This window comes from Heterocephalus glaber, unplaced genomic scaffold, assembly GCF_053883595.1.
Source record: "Heterocephalus glaber isolate CG9 unplaced genomic scaffold, H.glaber_assembly_v1.0 deba00001444, whole genome shotgun sequence".
Classification (NCBI taxonomy): domain Eukaryota; kingdom Metazoa; phylum Chordata; class Mammalia; order Rodentia; family Bathyergidae; genus Heterocephalus; species Heterocephalus glaber.
The window spans coordinates 6,264,397-6,285,040 of NW_028258297.1; the positions used below are offsets into that span (position 1 = coordinate 6,264,397).

The window sequence follows — 20,644 nt, forward strand, 5'->3', positions numbered from 1 at the left end:
TCTATATAAGGTTGCTTTAATTTCTGTTTGGGGGATCAGACTTTGGAGTATGAACCTGAGGCTGCTGGTGTTATAAAGTCTCCCTCTATCTCTCCAAGTGCCGCTCGACTTTTGGATAGCCATACAACTTGGCTGTAACACTTAAATTGTTGCACTTTGCTATAACAATAGAGAGGATCAACAAGATAAATAATAAATAAGGAAACAGATGGGCAACTACTATGATTTTAAGAAAGGCAGATGCTGCTGGGGATTTAGCTCAGTGGTTCTGCTGCCTGCCTCTCAAGCGAAAGGTTCCAAGTTCAATCCCTGGCACAAAAGAAAAAAAAAGGCAGTGATGCTGGGTGTGGTGGCACATGCCTGTAATCCCAGCACTCAGGAGGCTGAGGCAGGAGGATCCACGAGTTTGAGGCTAGCCTGGGCTACACAGTGAGTTCAAGGCCAGCCTGAACTACAGAGCAAGACCCTGTTTCAAAAAACAAACAAGCAATGATGAGTTGAGCATGGTGGTACACACACTTGTAATACCAGTACCCCAGGATGTTGAGGCAGGAGGACCACAAGTTCAAGTTCTTCCTGGAAAATGTAGTGAGATCTTGTCTGAAAAAAAATAAAAAGTATAAAAAAGGTGAGCATAGGCTGGGGATTTAGCTCAGTGGTTCTGCCACTGCCTTGCAAGTACAAGGTCCTGAGTTCAATCCCCAGTACAAAAAAAAAAAAAAAAAAAAAGGTGAGGATACAGCTCAGTGTGAAGGCCCTGGGTTAATTCCCCAGTATTTAAAGACTATTTTTTTTCTTTCATTATGCTGAGTGTGGTGGTGCATGCGTGAGGGTAAAGGAAGAGGATCGCCATGAGGTCAAGGCTAGCCTGAACTACATAGCAAGACCATATCTTAACAACAAACAAAACAAAAGCCCTAAATCACTAATTTTGGAGGTCACACAGCCGAGCAATCTATTTTCAGTCCCCCATGAGCTTTGCCCTGCATGTCATGTTGAAATCATTGACCTTTCAGTTGGGCCCACACAACTGTCCAGTGGGGGACCTGCTGGCATTGGAAGGCCCTAAATGCCAGCATCAGATCACACTCACACCATCGATTTCTTTTTGTTTTTGTACCGGGGGTCAAATTCAGAACCTTGTGCTTGCCAGGCAGGTGCAGTGCTGCTGAGCTAAATCCCCAGCCCTGCCATTACTCTCTGAACAGAATGCCCACCCATCGCAGCTGCTGCTGACCACCCCCCTACACCTTTCCCTTCTCCTTCCGTTACCCTGCTACAGTCCCATCCACATCCCCAAACTGGTCCCCTGGGACGTAGTGTTGAGACTTGGCCTTCTGTCTCCACATTCCTGACCACATGAATCAGCTCTCTTTTGCAAAGCATCAGTTCAGTGATTGGCCTACCATGCATGCAGCAAGCAAAACAGACCTGGTTCACCAACAGCGAGAGTTCGATCACTTTCCAAGTGTATGTAATAATCTGAATGACCACACAGACAGAAAAATGGATTCCATCCATTCCTCATTTTGTAGGACTGTTTGCTAGACTAGCATTTATTTATTGAGACAGGGTCCACTGTGTAGTTCAAGCTGAACTTGAACTCACTATGTAGCCCAATCTGGCCTCTAACTCAGAGCAATCCTCCTGTCTCAGCCTTCCAAGTGCTGAGATTACAGGTGTGTGCCACCATGAAGGCGATACCATTGTACTTTTACAAGGTAAATGGGCTGTGCTGGCCTCCCAGGCCCATGTTTACCCCTAGGTGGATGGTTCCCTTTGGTCTGTTCTGAGGTCTTGAGGTTTGTCCAAGACCTCACCTGCAGTCTGGACTTTGGGCTTCCCGAACCTTATAGGTGCACTCAGAGTATAGTTCCTTTTCAATAGCTGACCTTTGAGACTCCAAGCTTGGGTGGTTGTTATCTATAACTAATGCTTAAGAAAGACAAAGCCTGTGTCACGCAGGCCTGTAATACCAGCATTTGGGAGGCTGAGGAGGCAGGATCGCCAGTGTGAGGCCAGCCTGAACTCCACACCGAGACCCTGTCTCAAAAAGCCAAAAAAAAGCCAAAACCAAACACACAAAAAATAAACAAAACAAAAAAGACAAGAAAAAAGGACAAAAAAATAATCAGGTCTCTTTTCTTTTCTTTTTTTTTTTTTTTGGTACTGGGGATCTTTGCTTTTCAAGTGGCCCGTACCTCCCCTGTCCCCGCCTGCTGTCTGACCAGTAAGCAGAGCTGGCTCCATGCCCCAGGGGACAAAAGCCTGGAACTAGGACGAGGGGACAGAGACCAGAGCTTCGGGCAGCAGGCCCCGGGGCCACCTGAGCTCTTCCCAGGCCCAGCGAGCTCCTGCTGGCCTCGGAGGTGCCCGAGGTTCCGGCTTTAACCTCAGCTCTCACCCAGGGGGCGCCATCTTGGTCCCTTTAAAGCAGGGACGGACGCACGGACGCCAGCGCCCCGCCCGGCGGGCGCGCACGAACCACGCCCAGGGCCGCCCAGCACCCGCCTCGCGCCTCGCGCCCCTGCCCCTTCAACCTCCAGACCCCTTCCCATCACTCCGCGGGGTGACGCGGCCGCGGGCGGCGACGGCCACTGTCTCGGCGAGCAGCGGAGGGGCAGCAGTGTAGCCACTATGGGGGCCCAGCTGAGCACGGTAGGCGAGGGCTTGGCCTGGGCCTGGTGGGGCGCCGGCACCCGCACCCGGAGCCGAGGGGCTGGTCCCGGGAGGCCGGGCCTCTGCAGCCGCCGCGCCCCCTCCGCCGCGTCCCTCCCCGGCCGCGCCCCTGTCCCCCGCTCCCCGCTTCCCCACTTCCGGAGCGGACTCAGGGCGTGCGGGGGCCAGCGCCGGGGCGCGCGCGAGCGACCGTGTGAGAGGGCCCGAGTGTGTGCGGTGTACCCGTGTGGCCATGAGTAGGAAAGTTGGAGTGTGACTAAGCACGCGTGCATGCGAAGTGCTGCGCGACACCCGCGTGTGCAGGCGAGCAATTGTGCGAGTGTGAAGCATGAAGCATGACTCCGTGGGCGCAAGGGAATGGAAGTGTGCAGCCTGAATGCATGAGTGTGAATGCGAGTGCCAGCACGTGTGTGAATGTGAGAGTGCGCACAGGTGTGAGATAAATGTGAATGAGTGGGCGTGGGCAGCATGAAGGCATGAGTGTGAGAATGAGAGTGTACATGTGCGTCTGAGTGTGGATGTGTGCGAGCTGTGTGCATGTGAGAATGAGTGAAGGTGGCTATGTGATGAGTGTGAATGTATGTGCATGAGTGAGAATGAGTGAACGTGCAAGGGCGAATGAGTGTGAACGCTAGTGTGAGTGAGCAGTGTGGGGGGGGGCGAGTGTGCTTGCCGCGGGCGGCCACCTGCAGGCTCCGGCCCTCCTGTCACCCTGTCACCAGCCCAGGCCCGTCCCCTCAGCAGATGGTGTGGTGTGGGCCCCTTTGGGACCTGGCTGCCAGCCGAGAGTCCTGAGGGAAGCAGCCGGGCTGCGGGCTCAGAGTCCACTCTCCAGAAGCAACCTGATTGGTGCAGGGCCTGCCAGCCTCCCTTGCTTTATTACTATTATTTTTTGAGACCACTCTTGCTGTGTTGCTCAGGCTGGTCTGAAACTCCTGGGCGAACTGACCGTCCTGCCTCAGCCTCCCAGCGCTTCCTCTGGAGGATGTCTCCAGGTCACCCCTGGCCAGAGCTTCCCCTCCCACCCCACGCACGAACCCTGGCTGTGCTGGGCTCCCGAGCGCCGGAAGGCTGGCACCAGGAGGATGCCCCTTGGGCCTCAGGGCTCTGAGGCTCCCCCTTGGGGAGGCAGGTGCCAGGCCTAGGCCTCTGGGCCTGGAAAGTGTGGCCCAGCCCAGGCTCCCTGAAGGGTGGGACTCAGACCAAGGGGCAGTGAGCTGTGGGCATACGCCAGGCCGGCCCCGCAGCGTGACAGCCTGGCAGGTCTCAGAGGCCGCACAGGTTATTGTGCTCTTTCATCAAGCCCCCCCCCCCCCCCCGTCCTCTGCCCCTCCCCTGACGTCTCACCTTCCAGCCTGTTTGGCCTGTTTCGGTGCACCTGTCCCTGGCTGCTCCCTGCCTTCCTGTAACAGGCCCCCTTGAGGAGCAGGGGGCTGGTGCTCATCAGCCCCTGGCCTCATCTGTGCAAGGAGGGCTGGGCATCACCCCTACTCTTTGGGCCCTGCTCGGATGCCCTGGACACACTCCGAGCCAGGCCTCCTGCCCTGCAGGCTGCACAGCACCCCACGCACTCTGCAGGGCCACAGGGACCTGTCGGAGCAGCCTCTTATCTGGGCTGTGCAGGCCCTGTGGGAGGCGTCTGCACACTTCAGGGCCCAGGGCTTGGCACTCGGGTCTGGCAGCCGCCTTGGGAGAACATGACAGGATCGCCCAGCATCCTGGACTGTGGCTTCCCTGCCCCCCAACCCAGCCTCTAGTGCCCTCCAGGCCCGGACAGGCCCACTGCACAGGTAACGCATGCAGGGCTCCTCGCCCTGGGAGCAGAGCCATGTCTCCCCGGTGTGGGGCGCTCAGCTGTACACCTACCCCTCCTGGGTCCCCCACTGTGGCCCTGAGCCCCCGCTGTGGAACTTCCTCCCTCCCTCCCACTTCCTCTCCCTGAGATTGGCTGGGGCTGGCGGGAGGTGGTCACTTGAATCCTGGGGATAGCAGCGGGCAGGCGGTAGTCAGGTAAGCAAGTCACCAAGGCTTTGTTTGGGCCCCTGCTTGGGGAACTGGCACCTGGGGCCATCGGGTCACAGGAGCAGTGCCAGAGTGGGCAGCTGGGAGTGGGGCAGTAACACAAACAGGCAGCCTGTGGGCTGTGGTGCGGGAGTGGGGTCTCCCTGGTGTCCTGAACTCTGCACCCGGTTTCCTCTTCCTGCTCTGGTAGGCAGAGTGTGGCTTGCGGGGCACCTGGGGACTTGGGGCACCAAGTCAGGGCTGACAGGCAGCTGTCCCAAGGTCCCCGGATGGGTGCCTGAGTGAAGTGGCATCTGCCAGTGCTGTAGGGCAGGGCCTGGCCTCAGCCACCTGCTTCCTGTGCCCTCGACCCCTGCAGTGGCCCGGGGTGGGGACAGTGTCCATCCACTGGCCATCTTGTCAGCCCTTTGACTGAGACACAAGCCCTTGCCCTCCAGTGGTCCTGGCTACCATGCACCCTTCTCTCCCTCCCCTGATCTCCTCAGGGTGGGGTCTCTTGGCTTGTGTCTCCCACTTTAGGCCCTTGAGTGCCCACTGGGGTTTGTTGACTGAATCACTGACAGATAGCAATGATCTGCACAGGTCTGTAGCCCGAGCCTCAGTTTCCTCACCTGGAATGGGAGTGGTGGCAGCTCCCACTCCCTCGAGGTAGTGAGTCCCTCGGGTGCTGGCTGTCCACAGGACCCCAGGCCTCCGAGTACCGCGTCCCAGGCTGCCACAAGCCTGTGAGGCACCGTGGTGTGTGACACAAACAGGATGGCCGAACCCCGCCCTGCTCCAGTTCTGGAAACTTCCAGAAGGAATGGAAAGAGTCAGAGAATGAAGCAGGGGTGGCTGTTGTCCCTCTGCTAATTCATTCCACAAATATTTGTTGAGCATTCACTGTGCTGAGTGTTGGCCGGGCTGGTGAGAGACTGGCTCCCGAGCTACCTGGAGCTGGGCGGGCCTGCTGGGGCCTGGGACAGTGTTGTGGGGTCTGCACTGAGAGCTGCCGCAGGCTGGCAGTGTGGGCTTTGGCAGGGGAGGGGCACCTGGACTCCCTGAGGCTCCCCTGTCCCCTCCTTTGTCAAGCAGGAGTGCAGGGGACCGGAAGCCAGCTGGGCATTGAAGGCTGATGCTGTTAAACAAGACCATGCACTTGAGGCTCTGTGCTGGGAGTGGACGGCCCCAGGGAGCACCCAACACGGCCTGTCCTTGGCTGGGAATGTCATAGAGCTTCTTTTCCAGGGCTCCCAACAATGGCAACTTCCTGCACACACATTGAACTTGGCCTTTCAAAGCTTATGCTGTGTTCCCCAGGAGGTGGCTTCTTGGCTGGACACAGAGAAGTCTGGAGCAGGGGAAGCATCAGGATTGTTTACAGAGGGGCCAAGGCTGCTAAAAGTCCGCCAAAGGCCTGGTTGGCTAGGGACGGACATTGGAGCTGGGCTCTAGAGGATGAATAAGAGCCTGCTGTTTGGATTTGTGCAGAGGCAGAGGCTTTGGGGGCAGAATGGAGAGAGAGAGAGTATGTGTTTTTGTTTTTGTTTTGCTTTTTTTCGGGGTCTCAGTACGTAGTCCAGGCTGGCCTCAAACTTGTGACTGTCCTCTTGCCTCAGCCTCCTGAGTACTGGGATTGCAGCCGTGTGCCACCGTGCCCAGCTCAGGAGAGCGTATGTGAAGGCCTGGAGCAGGACAGGCTTGCTGTGCAGGGAGCAGGGCTGGAGGGGAGGCCGGCGCCAGGGCCGGGGAGCAGGTGCCCTGAAGGGCGGCAGTGGGGAGCCAGGGTGGGTGTTTGAGGAGGGGTGGAAGTGCCCGGGGGTTTGGGCGCTGTGGGCTGGCCAGACCTGGGTTCCCTTAACCTCTCTGAGAACACAGCGTGATAGTCTGCAGTGGGTGTCTCCGTGTGTTACTTAGAGGGTTGACTTTCTTGGGACTTGGGGTAGTTACCGACCCTCTGGGCCTCAGTTTCCCGACTGTCCCTACAGCCCAGGGTGGAGTGAGGTTGACCCTGGGAGTTTGTGTCCCACACCGGGAGCAGCACCAGCTCAGAGTCCGTGGCCACTGTCTCTGTGCATGGCCTTGCCTGAGCTGGGCTCGAGCCCAGGTCTCCTGTCTCAGTCTGTGGCTGCCACCAGGGCCTTAGAGGAGCCCTGGCTGGCGAGGCCTCCCGAGTGCTGCCATACAGTGGGTGCTGGGTGGTTGGGTGTGGCCTGGGTTGGGTGGCTGGGCACTTGGGGCCCCGGGCCTTGCTTTTAGACCCATCGGTCACACAACTGGGCCCCTCGTGAGGCCACAGCAGAACAGTGTGGAGCCAGCCTGGGAAGGGGGGCAGCAGGGCTGGGCCCTGAGATGAGAATATACTACCTTAAGAGGCCTGCAGCAGATCCCACCAAGGGAGCGGAGGGGCTCCGTGCACCCAGGGAACTTGGCTTTGAGCTTCCTGGCAGCCAAGGTGAAAGGAGAACTTTAGGGTTATGACAAGAAGAGAACACACAGTCATTTGCTGACAGAACAGAAGTCAAGGAGATACACCAGGTGTGAAACTGCTTTCTTGAGAGCCACTGTTTTACATGAACTTTGCTTCTTAGCCTCTCTAATTGAGTTATCCAAAGGGGCCTCCCAGTACTTTCTATTTTGAAATATCTTCCGAGTTAAAGATACAAGATGTTAATATTTGCTCTGTTTGCTTTATTTCTCTTCTTCTTTATCGCATGTATACGAGATGCCATGTGTGTGTACAGGTGTGATCAAAATATACAGTGAGTGTTTATAAAAAAAACCCTTACAGTAAAAGACACATTGCCATGAATCCCCCTCACAATCCTCCTTCTCACTTCAAACACTCATCTCATCATCCTCGGCACTTTCTGAAGCAGCTCTGAAGTCCTCTTTCCTGAGTGTTTTTAGTTGCGCTGACCTGGCTGCTTTGATGTCCTCAGTCAATTCAAAAAGTTTCTCTACCATGGTCATTTTGACTTTGTGGAAGAGGCAGAAGTCACATAGTACCAGATCCGGTGAATAAGCTGGATGAGGACACAGCGGACGCAGACGAGGACCTTGTTTCTGTTGGATGACACTCAGCCGCAGCGCTCACTGTATTATTGATCACACCTCATAAAAACAGTCAGGAAAGAGGATTCCAGAACTGCTTCAGAAAGTGGTGAGAATGCCGGGCGTGGTGGCGCCTGCCTGTAATCCCAGCACTCAGGAGGCAGAGGCAGGAGGATTGCCATGAGTTCAGGCCCAACCTGAACTACACAGGGAGACCCTGTCTCAAAAAACCAAAAAAAAGAAAAGAAAAAAGAAAATGGCAAGAAAGATGGGATGAGTGTATTCAAAGCGAGGGGGAGAATTTTGAGGGGGATTCATGGTAAAGTATCCTTTCCTTTTTAGTACTGGGACCTTGTGCTGTGGGCCGGGGATTTAGCTCAGTGGTGCTGCCACCTGCCTCGCAAGCTCGAGGTCCCGAGTTCGGTCCCCGGTACCAAATAAAAATGTATTACGGTAAAAGATACTTTGCCGGACTAGGGATCTAGCTCAGTGGTTCCGCCGCCTGCCTCGCAAGCCCAAGATCCCGAGTTCGGTCCCGAGTTCGATCTCCAGTACCAAAAGAAAATGTAAACATTCACTGCACACTTTGATCACCGTGTGTGTGTGTGTGTGTGTGTGTGTGTGTGTGTGTGTGTGTTTTAAGCCATTTGCCCTCAAACACCTCAATGTGCGTTTCTCAGTGCAAGGACATCCTTGTGCCTGACCACAGGTGAGTAATTGTCTGTCGGACAGTAACTTGGACACAGTGCTGATATTTAACCCCCAGTCTCATTCGAGTCTCACCGTTATCTCAGTGCTGTCCTTCGTGACCCTTTTCTCTGGCCTGGGATTTAGTCTGAGCCGTGTGGCCTTGTGGTGTGCCATCGGTATTTGTATGTTCCCAGTTTTGAAGGTTGGAAGCGGATGTCCTGTCCCTTTGCCGTCTGGGCCAGGGCCCTTGCTTGCCTCCTCCAGCCCCTGGTGACAGTCATCCTCCCTGACTGAACCTCCCGAGCCTGCCCGTCTTGGTCCCGTGGGCTGAGGGAGAGAGAGGAGCCTGGAGAGGGTATCGACCCAGGGGCCCCAGGGCGCGATGGAACCCCTTGGCCAGTGTGGCCCTCTTAGGGGATTCTCCGTTAGGTTGTTACTCACGTGTCCGTCTGTCCTTGCAGTTGGGGCGTGTGGCGCTCTCGCCGGTCTGGTTCCTCTACAGCCTGTTCATGAAGCTGTTCCAGCGCTCCAGGCCGGCCATCACCCTCGAGAGTCCCGACATCAAGTACCCGCTGCGGCTCATTGACAGGGAGGTGGGTGCCGTGTCCCCTGCTCGGGCCACCAGGAGGTGGTGAAGCGATTCAGACCCACTGTCCCACCAGTGTTCTGAGACAGACCCGCAGGACTTTGGGGTCCACGCCTCCACTCAGCAGATGGGAAATGGTCCCTTTCAAGGAGGACTCCCCACCACTGGGGGGTCACTCGTGGCCTGGCGCTCATCCGCCCTCAGTCTGCAGAGGCCCTGCGTGGTCTCAGCTGTGTGGCCTTCAATGGTCAGGACCTCCAGTCGCCCTCCTCCCTCCCTGCTGGCTCCCGGTCTCCCTGCTTCCCCAGTGACTGCCGCGTCAACCCCGCCGCCCCGCCCTGCTCTATTTTCGGACACCCCTAGCTGCTTCTGCAAGGGTGTGGCAGGGAGAACTGAGTCACGCAGTAGAGAAAGTCATCTTTCCCGGGCCTTGGTTATGTCCCCTCCCTGTGCTTGTGCCAGTCCAATTCTAGCCCTGCTGTGTGGGAGGTTCAGGTCCCAGTGGCCACAGCTTGCAGTTTTCTGTGACTGACAGGATGCGTCTGTCACGTCCTGAGAGTTCACAGAAAGGTGGAAATGAGACAGAAGTGAAAACCCTAAAATAGTTGGCTTCCACTTCCCAGGGGACTTCGCTCACCCCCTCAGCATGTTCAGCACGAGTGGGCACTCAACACATTTTTCCCCTTAAACAAATCATGTTTTCAAACTTTTTTTTTTGTCTTTTCCCTTGTTATTGATGTTGAATTTAGAAGTAGCAAATGATTTATACGAGTTCACTGTAAAGACTCTCTGTCCCTGCGAGGAGCTGGTCCTGCCTGCTCAGTGCCTGGGCCTCTCCAGGCTGTGCTGCTGTGCTGAGTCCGCAGTGGAGAGCCGGCGTGTGACCCTGACCCCAGGCCCTGTCGGTGTTCTGGACTCACTCCCAGGAGCTCCCATCACCTGGCCTGGCCGTAGGCCTAGGAGGCCGAGATGGGCTGGGGCCCCGCCCCTGACCTTCACCTCCACTGCTCGCTACGAGGATGGCTCCTCCTCCAGGTGCTGCCCTGGGCGGGCGCCCTCTTGAGGACAGAAAGTTCTACCTGCGCAGAACTCCGATGGGTGTCCACGGTGCTCTGTCTCCTGGGGGAAGCCTGTTGTCCCCTCCAGGAGACTCCACTCTGTCAGTTTGCAACCTTGCCATGTGTGGGTGTGCGGTGGCCCCATGGCTGCCTGAGTCCTTGTGGCCAGCTGTGGCAAGGACCCCGGAGCCCATGTGACACTGCCTGGCCTCTGCATGAGCCCCACTTCACAAGGCAGGGCTGTCACTGTGGCCCTGCCTGGCTTGTCATCAGCCCTCACCCTTCCCTGGAAGGAAGTGGCTGCCACCTTCCCAGCCTGTGATCAGGCACTGGTGCCACCCAGCACATGCAGGGTGGGGCCCAGCTTTGAGCTCTTGGCACCCTGGCCTCGTGGGCAGTGGGGGCTGCCTTGTCTCAGCCCTGCCTGGGCCGTGAGACATTCCCCCTGAGTTCACCCTTGCTCCGCCACCTTGTCATATGTCCCTGGGGGCTGCTGTCCCCTCGAGGCCCAGTACCCTGTACCCTCCTCCAGGTCGTCAGCCATGACACCCGGCGCTTCCGCTTTGCCCTGCCATCCCCACAGCACATCCTGGGCCTGCCCATCGGTGAGTCCTGAGCGCTCCACAGGGACAGTGGGGAGTCCAGGGAGGGTGACAGTGGCCTGGCCTTGGAGGGCAGGGGGAAGGGCCCCAGCAGGGTAGAGGCAAGAGGCAGGCAGGCTGTTGGGACATGGTAGGACCCCAGGGCAGAACACAGGGCTCTGGGGTGATCCAGCCCAGTTGTCATCTGCAGGGATCGTCCCTGACCCACAGTGAACTCTCCTGTCCCTCAGGCCAGCACATCTACCTCTCGGCTCGAATTGATGGGAACCTGGTCATCCGGCCCTACACGCCCGTTTCCAGTGACGATGACAAGGGTTTTGTGGACCTGGTCATCAAGGTGAGCTCCCTGGTTCGGCTGAGGCTCAGGGAGGAGTGGCCATGACCGAGCTGAGGCCTCCTAGAGGCCCAGTGCCCGTTGGCCTGAGGTCTCCAAAGGCCAGTGGCCCTTGCAGCAGGTTTCTGAGTGAATCACAAATTGGAGCTGCCCAGTGGGCCGAGAGAGGGGTCCTGGCAGAGAGAGCCGTAGCGCTCAGGCTCGGCAGCTGCAGGTGGGACTGTGCTGTGCACGGAGTGGCTGAGCCCCTTCCCTCTGTGACTTTGGAGGAGCCCAGGGACCTGTTTCCCTAGCGAGTGATTGTGGCAGGGCCCCTCTGACCCATGGGTGCAACAGGAGCCTGTGTGGAACCTGTGGCTGTTGGGCCCGGGGTAGGTCAGGGACACATGTGATGAGGGAGGTGTAGCCGTCAGGAGTGGCAGACAAGAGACACAGCATGCCCCGCAGGGACCCCAAGAAACACCATGCCACTGGGGTGTGGTGGCATACAGCTGTAATCCCAGTACTGCCTCGGGGAGGCTGAGGCAGGAGGGTTGCAAATTTGAGCGTAGACTGAGCAGCTTAATGACTTAGCAAGACACTGTCTCATAATAAAAAATAAAAAAGGGGTTAGGGATGTAGCTTGGTGCAAAGGCTCTAAGTTCATACCCAGTCCTACCAAAAACAAAAATACAAAAAGTCATGAAGAGTAGACCGGGTAGGAGACATAATGAGAAGCACACGGGACCCAGTTTTACAGAAATTAGAAGTTGAGCTCTACCTCGAGGACCCCTGTTCCAGCAGTGTACCCAGCCAGTGAGAACCTGCCCGGCTGCTGCCTGTGGGGTGCTGGGGACAGCAGGGCCCAGGGCCCCATGGGGACCCCTGGAGCCCCTCACTGAGCCCTTCTGTATTAAATTTGAGGTGCAGGCCAGTGCTTTACCCCTGAGCTGCACCCCTGCCCTGGCCCTTCTTGGAGGGAGAGGAGGAGACCTCTGTGCACCACATCTGAGCCCCTGAATCTTGTGGGGTGACCTCGCCCATCGGGCTCTGGGGTCCTGGCCTGGGTTGTTCTGGGACAAGGACATGAAGCTGAGCACCAGGAGGGGCAACGTGCTTGGGTGGGGTAGGGTAGCTGGGCTGCTTCTTGTGTGGGTGGCCGAGAGGGGTGCTCTGGCAAAGGAAGGGACCTTCCCGTGCAAAGGCCCTGAGGTCCAAGGGAGGCTCAGGGACTGGAGCAGCAGAAGGGCAGGGGGTTCGGGCCCAGCTGGGAGACGGGAGAGGCCAGTGGCCCCTGGAGGCCTCAGAGGCTGTGTCCAGGGCAGAGGAGAGGAGGGGTGGGCATTGCTCTGTTGGGACCTCTGGTCACACGCAGTGAAGGATGGGCCAGTGTGGAGGAGGAGCTCTTGGGTGACCAGACCCCTCTTGGCTCGCAGCTGTTGGCCCTGGAAAAAGGTCAGATTCCTGGCCTGGCGCCCAGGGGAGCAGCAGGGTGCTCTGCCTGCCTTTCCCCTGCCACAGAATCCCTGCACGATGGCCGCAGGAACCCCGCTCTTCTCTCCCAGCCCGCCTTTCCCGTCTCTGCCACTGTTTCCAGCCCCGTCCATCCCCGTCCCTGGCTCTGCACAGGCAGGTCCCACCTTTGGGCCTCCCTTTCCTCAAGGCAGTGTGGTCTAGGGCTGCAGGGAGGGAAGCTGTCCTGAGAGCCACATGCCTACCTGACCCCAGGGCCTTTGCTGGGGTGGGCAGGGTCATTGGAAGGTGACTCGGAGCCCTGAAGCCACCAGCCTGGTGCACCTAGTGGACGTCCTGCCCACCCATTGCGTTCTGTGGGGACAGACCCAGGGCACAGGACCAGGGTGGGGAACTTGATGGGTGGTGGACAGGGTTCCCCAAAGAGGCCCTTGCTCCCTACAGGGGTGAGGCCTGGCCATGGGGCCGGTTACTGAGGGGCACATATGTATCTTGCAGGTCTACTTCAAGGACACCCATCCCAAGTTTCCTGCTGGGGGGAAGATGTCCCAGTACCTGGAAAGCATGCAGATTGGAGACACCATTGAGTTCCGGGGCCCCAATGGGCTGCTGGTGTACCAGGGCAGAGGTGACTCCTGTTGGGAGCTGGCACCGGGCTCGGGCCCTGGGTCTGCTGTCTGTGGGTGACCAGCGGGGCAAGCTGTGCCCTCCCCTGAGCCCCAGTCCCCTCTCCTAGGGAAGTTCGGCATCCGGCCCGACAAGAAGTCCAGCCCTGTGACCAAGACAGCCAAGTCGGTGGGCATGATCGCAGGAGGGACAGGTAGTGGGCGCCGCGTGAGGTCAGGGCAGGGCCGGGCCAGGGTCCCCGTGCCCAACAGGTGCTCACCCGGTGCCCACACGGGGCGCTGTTTTGCAGGCATCACACCCATGCTGCAGGTGATTCGTGCCATCATGAAGGACCCGGATGACCACACCGTGTGCCACCTGCTCTTTGCCAACCAGGTCAGTGGATGCTGCTCTGAATGTGCCCTGTGGCTGTGGTTAAAGGAGACTTGAGGATCCGCTGGGCCGTGTTCAGGGGCCCGCACAGCTCTGTGGAGGTCTAGGGGTAATGGAGTGGGGGCTCTGGGCAGCACAGGGCCGATGTGACCCAGGGAGCGGGCTGTGGAGCGAGGCCCTGGGGCGCCTCACCCCAAGGTCCCAAACCTCAGCACTCCTTTAGCCATGAGCAGACCTTGGGTAGAGTAGGGGTGATCCCGGCCAGAGATGGTGGGGCCTGGCTCACAGACAAGGGGTCTCAGGTGACGCTGATGCTGGCTCCCTGAGCTGCAAGGTGTTTGGAGCCGGGTCTCCACCCGAGCCCGCTGCCTGCCCACCCTGGCCTGCTGTGTGACCTGGGACGAGTTGCTGTTCCTCTCTGGGCTCTTCTTCCTCGTCTGTAGAATTAGCTGATGAGCCGTGGTCGCTGCCAGGGTCTGTCTGGATTCAGTGTTTGTGACAGTGTGGGTTTGATAATGATGTCCTTGTTGGCGGACATGGTGATGAGACCCCTGGCCAGGCCCTGGCCTCTGTGCGTCTCAGATGTGGCTCAGGTCATCTTTCCCCAGGGTCCTCTGGCCCATGCTGTCATCTGTGAGCCCATTGAGCCCAATTGGGAGGGGCCTGAGCCCTGGTCCCTGCACAGCTGCGGGGCTCCCCTGGGACCAGCTGCAGGGGACAAGTAGGAGGTCAAGGGAGGGCACCACTGTGCTCGGCAGTGTGGGGCGGGCCCTGGTGGCCTTCAGACCCTTTGTCCCTCTGCAGGTGGCGTGGCCCTCTGTGTCACACTGGACCGGGGTTCAGAGAGGCCTGGTCTACACATCTCCCAGGAAGCCTAGAAGCAGGACTCGAACCTGGCACATTGTAATTTGACATGGTGCTGGGGATCGAGCCCAGCCTCACACATGCTAGACACATGTTTGACCACTGAGCTACACTCCCTTTTTTTAAATGGTACTGGGGATTGCATCCAGGGCCTTTGCATTGAGTCCCCTTTTTAAATTTTGAGACAGGGTCTGGCTAAATTGGCCAGATTGGGCTGGAACTTGTGATCCTCCTGCCTCAGCCTCCAGAGTGTTGGGATCGCAGGTGTGCACTACCATAGCTGGCAGTGTTGATAGGCTTCCCGGGTGAGGAGTCTGCAGGGCTGTGCCCACTGCCTTCAGGAAGCTCCACTGTGTGGGCCACAGTGGGCACGAGGACCCGTGTTCCTACCCCACCTAAGGCCATGGCCTTGTCCCCCTGCAGACGGAGAAGGACATCCTGCTGCGGCCAGAGCTGGAGGAGCTGAGGAACGCACATTCCACTCGCTTCAAGCTGTGGTACACACTGGACAGGGCCCCCGAGGGTGAGTGGGGAGCTGGCGGGAGGCACCCAGAGGGACCCTCTGAACATATGCGAGGGGGAGCTGAGGATCGGCTCAGAGAGGGCAGGCAGGTGACAGGGCAGCAGCCTGGGTCCTGGCTTCCAGGCTTGTCCTGCCCAGAGCTTGACAGCCCTCTTCCCTGCCATCATCAGCCCTGGGGGTGCAGTGTTGGGGCAGAGCCAGGGCCACAGCCCCCAGAACTTGAAATGAGGTCGCCTTCGGGGAGGGAACCAAACTGCCCTTCAATTCCTGTTAGATCAGGTGTGGGTAGAGGAATATCAGAATATTCCTGTGGTCTCATGGATGATCTCAATGCTGTTTGGCCCCAAGATCGGGACTGCAGGGCCTGGTAGGGACAGCGGTAAAGGAGCCTTTGCCCCATGTGGAGGGGACAGCAGGATGGGGTAGGGATGTAGCCCCGCCCCAACAGAAAGGAGGAAAGAGCTGGGCTCTCCCTTCTGACCAGGGTTCGCGGAGCGCATCTACTTCCGGGTTGGAGTCCGCTTCCCGGTGGGAGGGGCTACTGCCCCCTGGTGGTGGCGCGCGGTACTTTGGGTCACCTCTTAGGGACAGGGACCTTAACCTGGGCTAGGTACTGGGCCATGAGTGCAGAGGTTGGGGAGTCCCAGTGTCTTCCGCTTGTGGCGAGCGAGGAAATGGGAACCGGCTAGTGCGGGAGCGTGGTGGTTTCCATGTCGCACATGTCACACGCCAGCTTATCCTGGGCAGCTTTTTTTTTTTTGTAAGTCAGGTGTTCATTTATTAAATACAAGTTTTGAACAGGCACCCCCCCCCAGGCAAGTTTGACAGAAAGTAACCTTCCTGGAATGGTTCAAAATACTGTTATGAAGGGCTGGGGATTTAGCTCAGTGGTTTCGCTGCCTGCTGCACAAGCGCAAGGACCTGAGTTCGATCCCCGGTAGCAAAAAAAACAAAAAAACCCCCCAAAAACCAAAATACTGTTATGTTGATCAAGTTTTATTTCAGTCAACCTTTTTTTTTAGGTTCTTTTTTTTTTTTTTTTTGGTACCGGGGATCGAACTCAGGTCCTTGCACTTGCAGAACCACTGAGCTAAATCCCTGGCCCTTTTTTAGGTTCTTTTCCTGTTTAGCTGTTAGAGCATGTGCATTAATTCCTTGCATGACAACAGTGTAGTATCAGCCTGTGGCTTGTAAAGGTCCCCAGTACATTTACACTCTTCAGTGGCTGCTTAGCAACCAGCATCAAATAAAGTGATGAAGCTTTTGTAGAGGTGATACTGAACAGTAACTGGCACCTTCACCTGGACCATTAAAATACCTCTAAAGTTTCCTTCAGATTTCATATATTCATTAAAAACTGTACTAAAAAAAACACAACCCCCCCCCCAAACTCTGCTTGGCAAAACCCACTTAAAGAACTTCCCAGTTTACCCAGGCAGCTTTTTACAAAGTGATTCCTACTTTGTAAGTATGTGATGTGTCAGTCTGAGCCCTGCCTTGTTCCGGAAGGGATCCTAGGCGGCCTGTGAAGACTCAGGTGGTGAGTCAGGAACCATGCAAGTGGAAAGCCGGAGTGGAGGAAAAACAGGGGCAGGGCCATAAAATGGAACCAGGAATGAGGTTTGTGCAGAACCATGGCCTTGGTGTACATTGCCATGTGTGGGCCATGCGTGTCACTGAGGTTCCTAGCAGCTACGGTGAAAAGCGTCCCCGAGATGAGTGGAAGAGGACTCCTGTTCAGCAGTAGACTCCTCCCAGCCCTAAGGCTGGCAGCCCAACTTGGCCCCTCTTGCTCCGGGGAGTCCCCTAGTGGGACATGGTGTGATGCACTGCATGTTGGGCATCTGGGCAAGGTGGCTGGGGTCAGCCAGAGTCTTTTGACCTTGGGCACCTGCTATGTTTTCTCTGTTGCTGTTGAGGCCTTGTGGAGGCACAGGGTGGAGACAGGCCGGATTGGATCCCTCTGGTGTTTGGGATGGGGGACTCTCGGGGGCCAGAAACCACTGCAGCCCCAGCCAACCCCAATGGGAATCCAGAGGCAGGTGTTGGCGACCCATGTCCCTGTCTCCTCTCCTGATTCTTCTGTGCACTGCCCAGCTTGCCACCTGCCTTCCTGCTCCTTCTCTGAGGCCATGCGAGAGGAGCCACTTGGCGGTCACCTGCACACTGGGCAGAGTGTCCACCGGTCGGCCAAGCTCCTAATGGGGCTGCCTGGCACTGGCCCTGGAGAGGACCAGGCCGTGTGTGTTCACGCGGGTCTGGGACTTGCTCCTCCAGCTCCTTGTTGACTGAGCAGTGACCGGTGCTGGGCACCGCGGGCGCCAGGAACACAGCTGCAGCCCAAGCCTGGCCTCGTGGCCGATGCCCCACAGGAGAGAGAGGAGCGGGGCAGGGAGCCTGGGGCCTGAGTTAAGGGCAGGGGGTGGATCTCTCTGAGCAGCACGGGGCTGGGGTCTTGACCATGTAGCTCTGAGTCCCCTGGGCCTCAGTTTCCTCACCTGTAAAATGGGATCCATAACTGAAGGCTTTGCACCCTGTAAAGTGTGGTATGGGAAGCTGGGAAAGGGGTTGTGTCTAGTTTCAGGCCACAGGGCCAGGACCAGCGACATTGCTGGGTTGACCTCTGCCCGCCTCCCAGGGAAGGAGGAACAGGAGCTGGGAGGGAGGTCCGAGGCAGGCAGAGGCCAGAGTCACCCTCGGCGTCCCCTTCTCCCCACAGGCTGGGACTACAGCCAGGGCTTTGTGAACGAGGAGATGATCCGCGACCACCTCCCGGCGCCGGGTGAGGAGACGCTGGTGCTGATGTGTGGGCCACCACCCATGATCCAGTTTGCCTGCCTGCCCAACCTGGAGCGCCTGGGCCATGCCAAGGAGCGCTGCTTCACCTTCTGAGCGCAGGGGACCCACTGACACCTCCGCCACCTCCATCCACACCCGCGTTGCCACCTGTCCTTCCCTCCCACCCACAATGCCTCATGCTAGCCTGCCTTGTGCCCCAGGACCTGGGTTCAGCCTGGCCTGCCCGTGCCCTGGTGGTGCTGCTGGGGACACTCTTGTCCCTGCCCTCTGAACCCCGCCCCAGGCCCTGGTTTGAGGTCACCAGCACCGTCTTCTGCCTGCCACTCTCGGCGTGGAAAGGGTGGGGAGTCCAGAGTTTGGGGACCAGAGACCCAGCCTGCCACCTGTCACGCCACCCTCACTGACACTACAGGAGATGACCAACACCTCCAGATGTCCCCTCCCCAGAGCCCACAGGCCCTGCCGGCTACAGCCAGGCTCTCATGGGACCTCAGCATTTCTCCAGCACCCCCAAACTCTACTCAGGCGGCCCTGGGTGCCCAAGTCGCCAGCCTGGCAGAGTGCAGAGGTCCCCAGCCCCAATGGCAGACACAGTCACATGGTGCCTCTGCCCTGTACCTGCTGTCCTGCCCCCTGAGGGGGGACCTGCGAGGTGCCTCTTGTCTGACAGATGTCCTTGGTGGCCTTTAGTTGACAGCTGTGTCCGCCTCTTGCATAGTGGCTTTTTTCAGAGTCATTTATGAGCAGAAAAAGTATTGAAGTAAAACTTTGCTACTATTAACCCTGCTGCAGCCCTTGCTCTGTGATTGGCTTTACCTGGGCCAAGGGTTGGCCAGGGCCCCAAGTTCTTTCTGGGTGTCCCCATGAGTTGTGGAAGTGTCACTTGCACCCAGTGCCATTGGAAGCTGGTGCCAGGAACGTGCCTGGAACCTGGGGTGGCTGTGGTGTGGGTGTCAGCATCAGGCAAGCCCCCAAGCCCAGGGGGACCCAGGATGGATAGCGAATCCCCTGCTCCTGCACAGTTGGTTGTTTCTAGTTTGTGGGTTTTGTTCACCGGCAGTGCCCTCTGTCGGGGGTTTTGTTTTATTTGGTTTTTGCAGTGCTCGGGATGGAACCCAGGGCCTTACGTGTGCCACCAGGCTGTACCCCAGCACACATGGGGCGACTTCCAGGACAGGATCCCTGAAACAAGGCCAAGGTGTGGCAGGGCTCAGCGATTGCAGCCAATGAAAAGGCCCTGGGGCAGGTACTTGCTGAGTGGCCCAAGGAGCATAGTAAAGGGCCCTGAGTGTGGGGGTTTCACAGGAAGGAAGCCTTGGTGCAGGCCTGTGCATGGAGCTCACTCCTCTCACCTCCATTCTGAGCCTGGCCCTTGCTGTTTACACAGGGCTAGGGCTGGTCGTTGTCCTCCATACCATGCAGGGACACACCTTAGAGCCCCGCCCGGTCCCCTCTGAGGATGAGAAAACAGCCAAGGGTCAGGGCTTGGCCAAGGTCCTGCCTGGGCCCAGCCAGGAGGGTGAAAGAAGGGGCTGAATCGGACCTGGTCCCCACCCTTTGCCTGGTCTGTTTCCCCACCTGTAAAATAGGTGAGCACTTGCCCAGAATGTTCAGGCCCTGGGTTCTATTCTCAGTGCCTGCCACACACAAGGTGGGGTAGGGTGAATCGGGTCAGTGATTCCATAATGCTTCCAGGCCCCCTGTGCTCCCGGGAGTGAATCCATCTACACCTGGAATTGTAATCAGTCACACAAAGCACCACCCTCGTTCTGAAGGAGCAGTAGAGGAAGGAGCTTTTGCTAAAACGCTGCCGCATTTCAGCTGTGAGTGCTGAGCCCAAGTGCCCCAGAAGATGAACTGGCATGGGGACTGGGTGTGGCCAGATCTGGATCCTGGGACAGTCCCAGTGTCCAGGCCCCAGATACAGTCAGACTCCCAGGCCCTGCCCTTGGGGGTGCTTTTCCGAGCCAGGGACAGTGCTTGGCCGATTTCCAAACAAAGCAGGACAAGTTCCTCTGACTCCACTGTCCTTAGAGAGCCAGGGCCTCTCCAACCCGCGTCCCCACCCTCATGCCCTCCATCCCTGTTTCCCGGACAACAGAAAGCCCCCAAACTCTCACGTGCCCCGGGGCAGGGCCACACCGCATCTACCCGGTCCAGCTGTCCTCGCTGTGGCTGTCCTTTCCTCCTCCCAGCACCCAGGGACTGGAAGGCCCACGAAACACGGGCCAGGAGTAGAGCTGGCTTTCCCAGCTTGAACCCAGGGCCTTTGTACTCAGCTACATCCCCAGCCCATTTATTTTGACAGTATCTCACTAAGTTGCCTAAACTGGGCTCAAACTTCTGATCTTCCAGCCTCAGCTTCCAAGCGAGCCAGATTTCTAAATGTGGTTGGCCGTCAAGAGTACCTGATCTAAGAACACTGCGTTTTTAGTCTGTTTTTGTGGTGCTGGAGATCCAACCAGCAGTCTTGAGAGACACAGCCTACGAAGAGGCGTACCCTCAGCCTCTTATCTACATTTCGTGACCTGACCTACGTCTTGAGTTGCCCCCCTTAACATTACACCAGATTCAAGGCTGGGGTGTGCGGGTGGGGCTTCAGTGAGAGGCCACTCAGTGCCTAACACAAAAATGAATCCGTCTAAATCCCCCAGGAATTTAAACCGCAAACTGGGGACGCGAGAGTAAACCAACAGCCTTACAGATTATTAAACAGTGTTAGTAACGTCCACAAACCAATCACAAAGCACACCTACAGACTACTACTTCATCAACTCCCCCAAAAGTTCTAGAACCACTATAAAATAAAACAGTCTGATTTTCAGAAGAATGGGAATCGGGCAGATCGCGACTCCTAGGCATCCCGCAAAGTAGGCGGGTCACCTTAGGGGCAACCTTTACCCGCTCAAAAATTCGTCTCACATTAGCAGTGAGGATTCGGGCGTCACCCCGAATCGTTATTTTCCTTACTCATAAGTTTAAGGCATAAAAGACTGTTCGTTT

The 20,644-nt window shown here is 57.5% G+C and overlaps 1 protein-coding gene and 1 non-coding gene across 5 annotated transcripts; one reads left to right on the plus strand and one right to left on the minus strand.

Annotated features, from left to right (window-relative positions):
- Positions 1-2,294: 2,294 nt before the first annotated feature.
- Positions 2,295-18,422, plus strand: Cyb5r3 (cytochrome b5 reductase 3). 4 transcript variants are annotated; one of them, XM_004845458.4, is made up of 9 exons: positions 2,295-2,658; positions 8,886-9,017; positions 10,601-10,673; positions 10,901-11,007; positions 12,955-13,084; positions 13,193-13,276; positions 13,373-13,458; positions 14,743-14,842; positions 17,562-18,422. In XM_004845458.4, exons 1-9 carry the CDS (start codon positions 2,638-2,640, stop codon positions 17,732-17,734), a joined length of 906 nt encoding a protein of 301 aa, XP_004845515.1. In that variant the 5' UTR covers positions 2,295-2,637; the 3' UTR covers positions 17,735-18,422. The 4 variants fall into 4 exon arrangements, with proteins under 4 accessions (XP_004845515.1, XP_087069915.1, XP_004845517.1 ...); XM_087213789.1 differs by lacking the exon at positions 2,295-2,658 and adding an exon at positions 4,078-4,469; XM_004845460.4 differs by lacking the exon at positions 2,295-2,658 and adding an exon at positions 4,570-4,689.
- A 2,056-nt stretch (positions 18,423-20,478) lies between these two features.
- Positions 20,479-20,628, minus strand: LOC147827450 (U12 minor spliceosomal RNA). The gene has a single exon (XR_015452372.1). It is a non-coding gene; the product is annotated as a U12 minor spliceosomal RNA (small nuclear RNA).
- Positions 20,629-20,644: the final 16 nt, after the last annotated feature.

Bases quoted from the DNA above. Each gene is read 5' to 3' on its own strand.
- Cyb5r3 (XM_004845458.4), top strand. From the start codon at position 2,638: ATGGGGGCCCAGCTGAGCACG. The intron at 2,659-8,885 runs GTAGGCGAGGGC...CTGTCCTTGCAG, and splicing joins TGGGGGCCCAGCTGAGCACG to TTGGGGCGTGTGGCGCTCTC. The intron at 13,085-13,192 runs GTGACTCCTGTT...CCCCTCTCCTAG, and splicing joins GCTGGTGTACCAGGGCAGAG to GGAAGTTCGGCATCCGGCCC.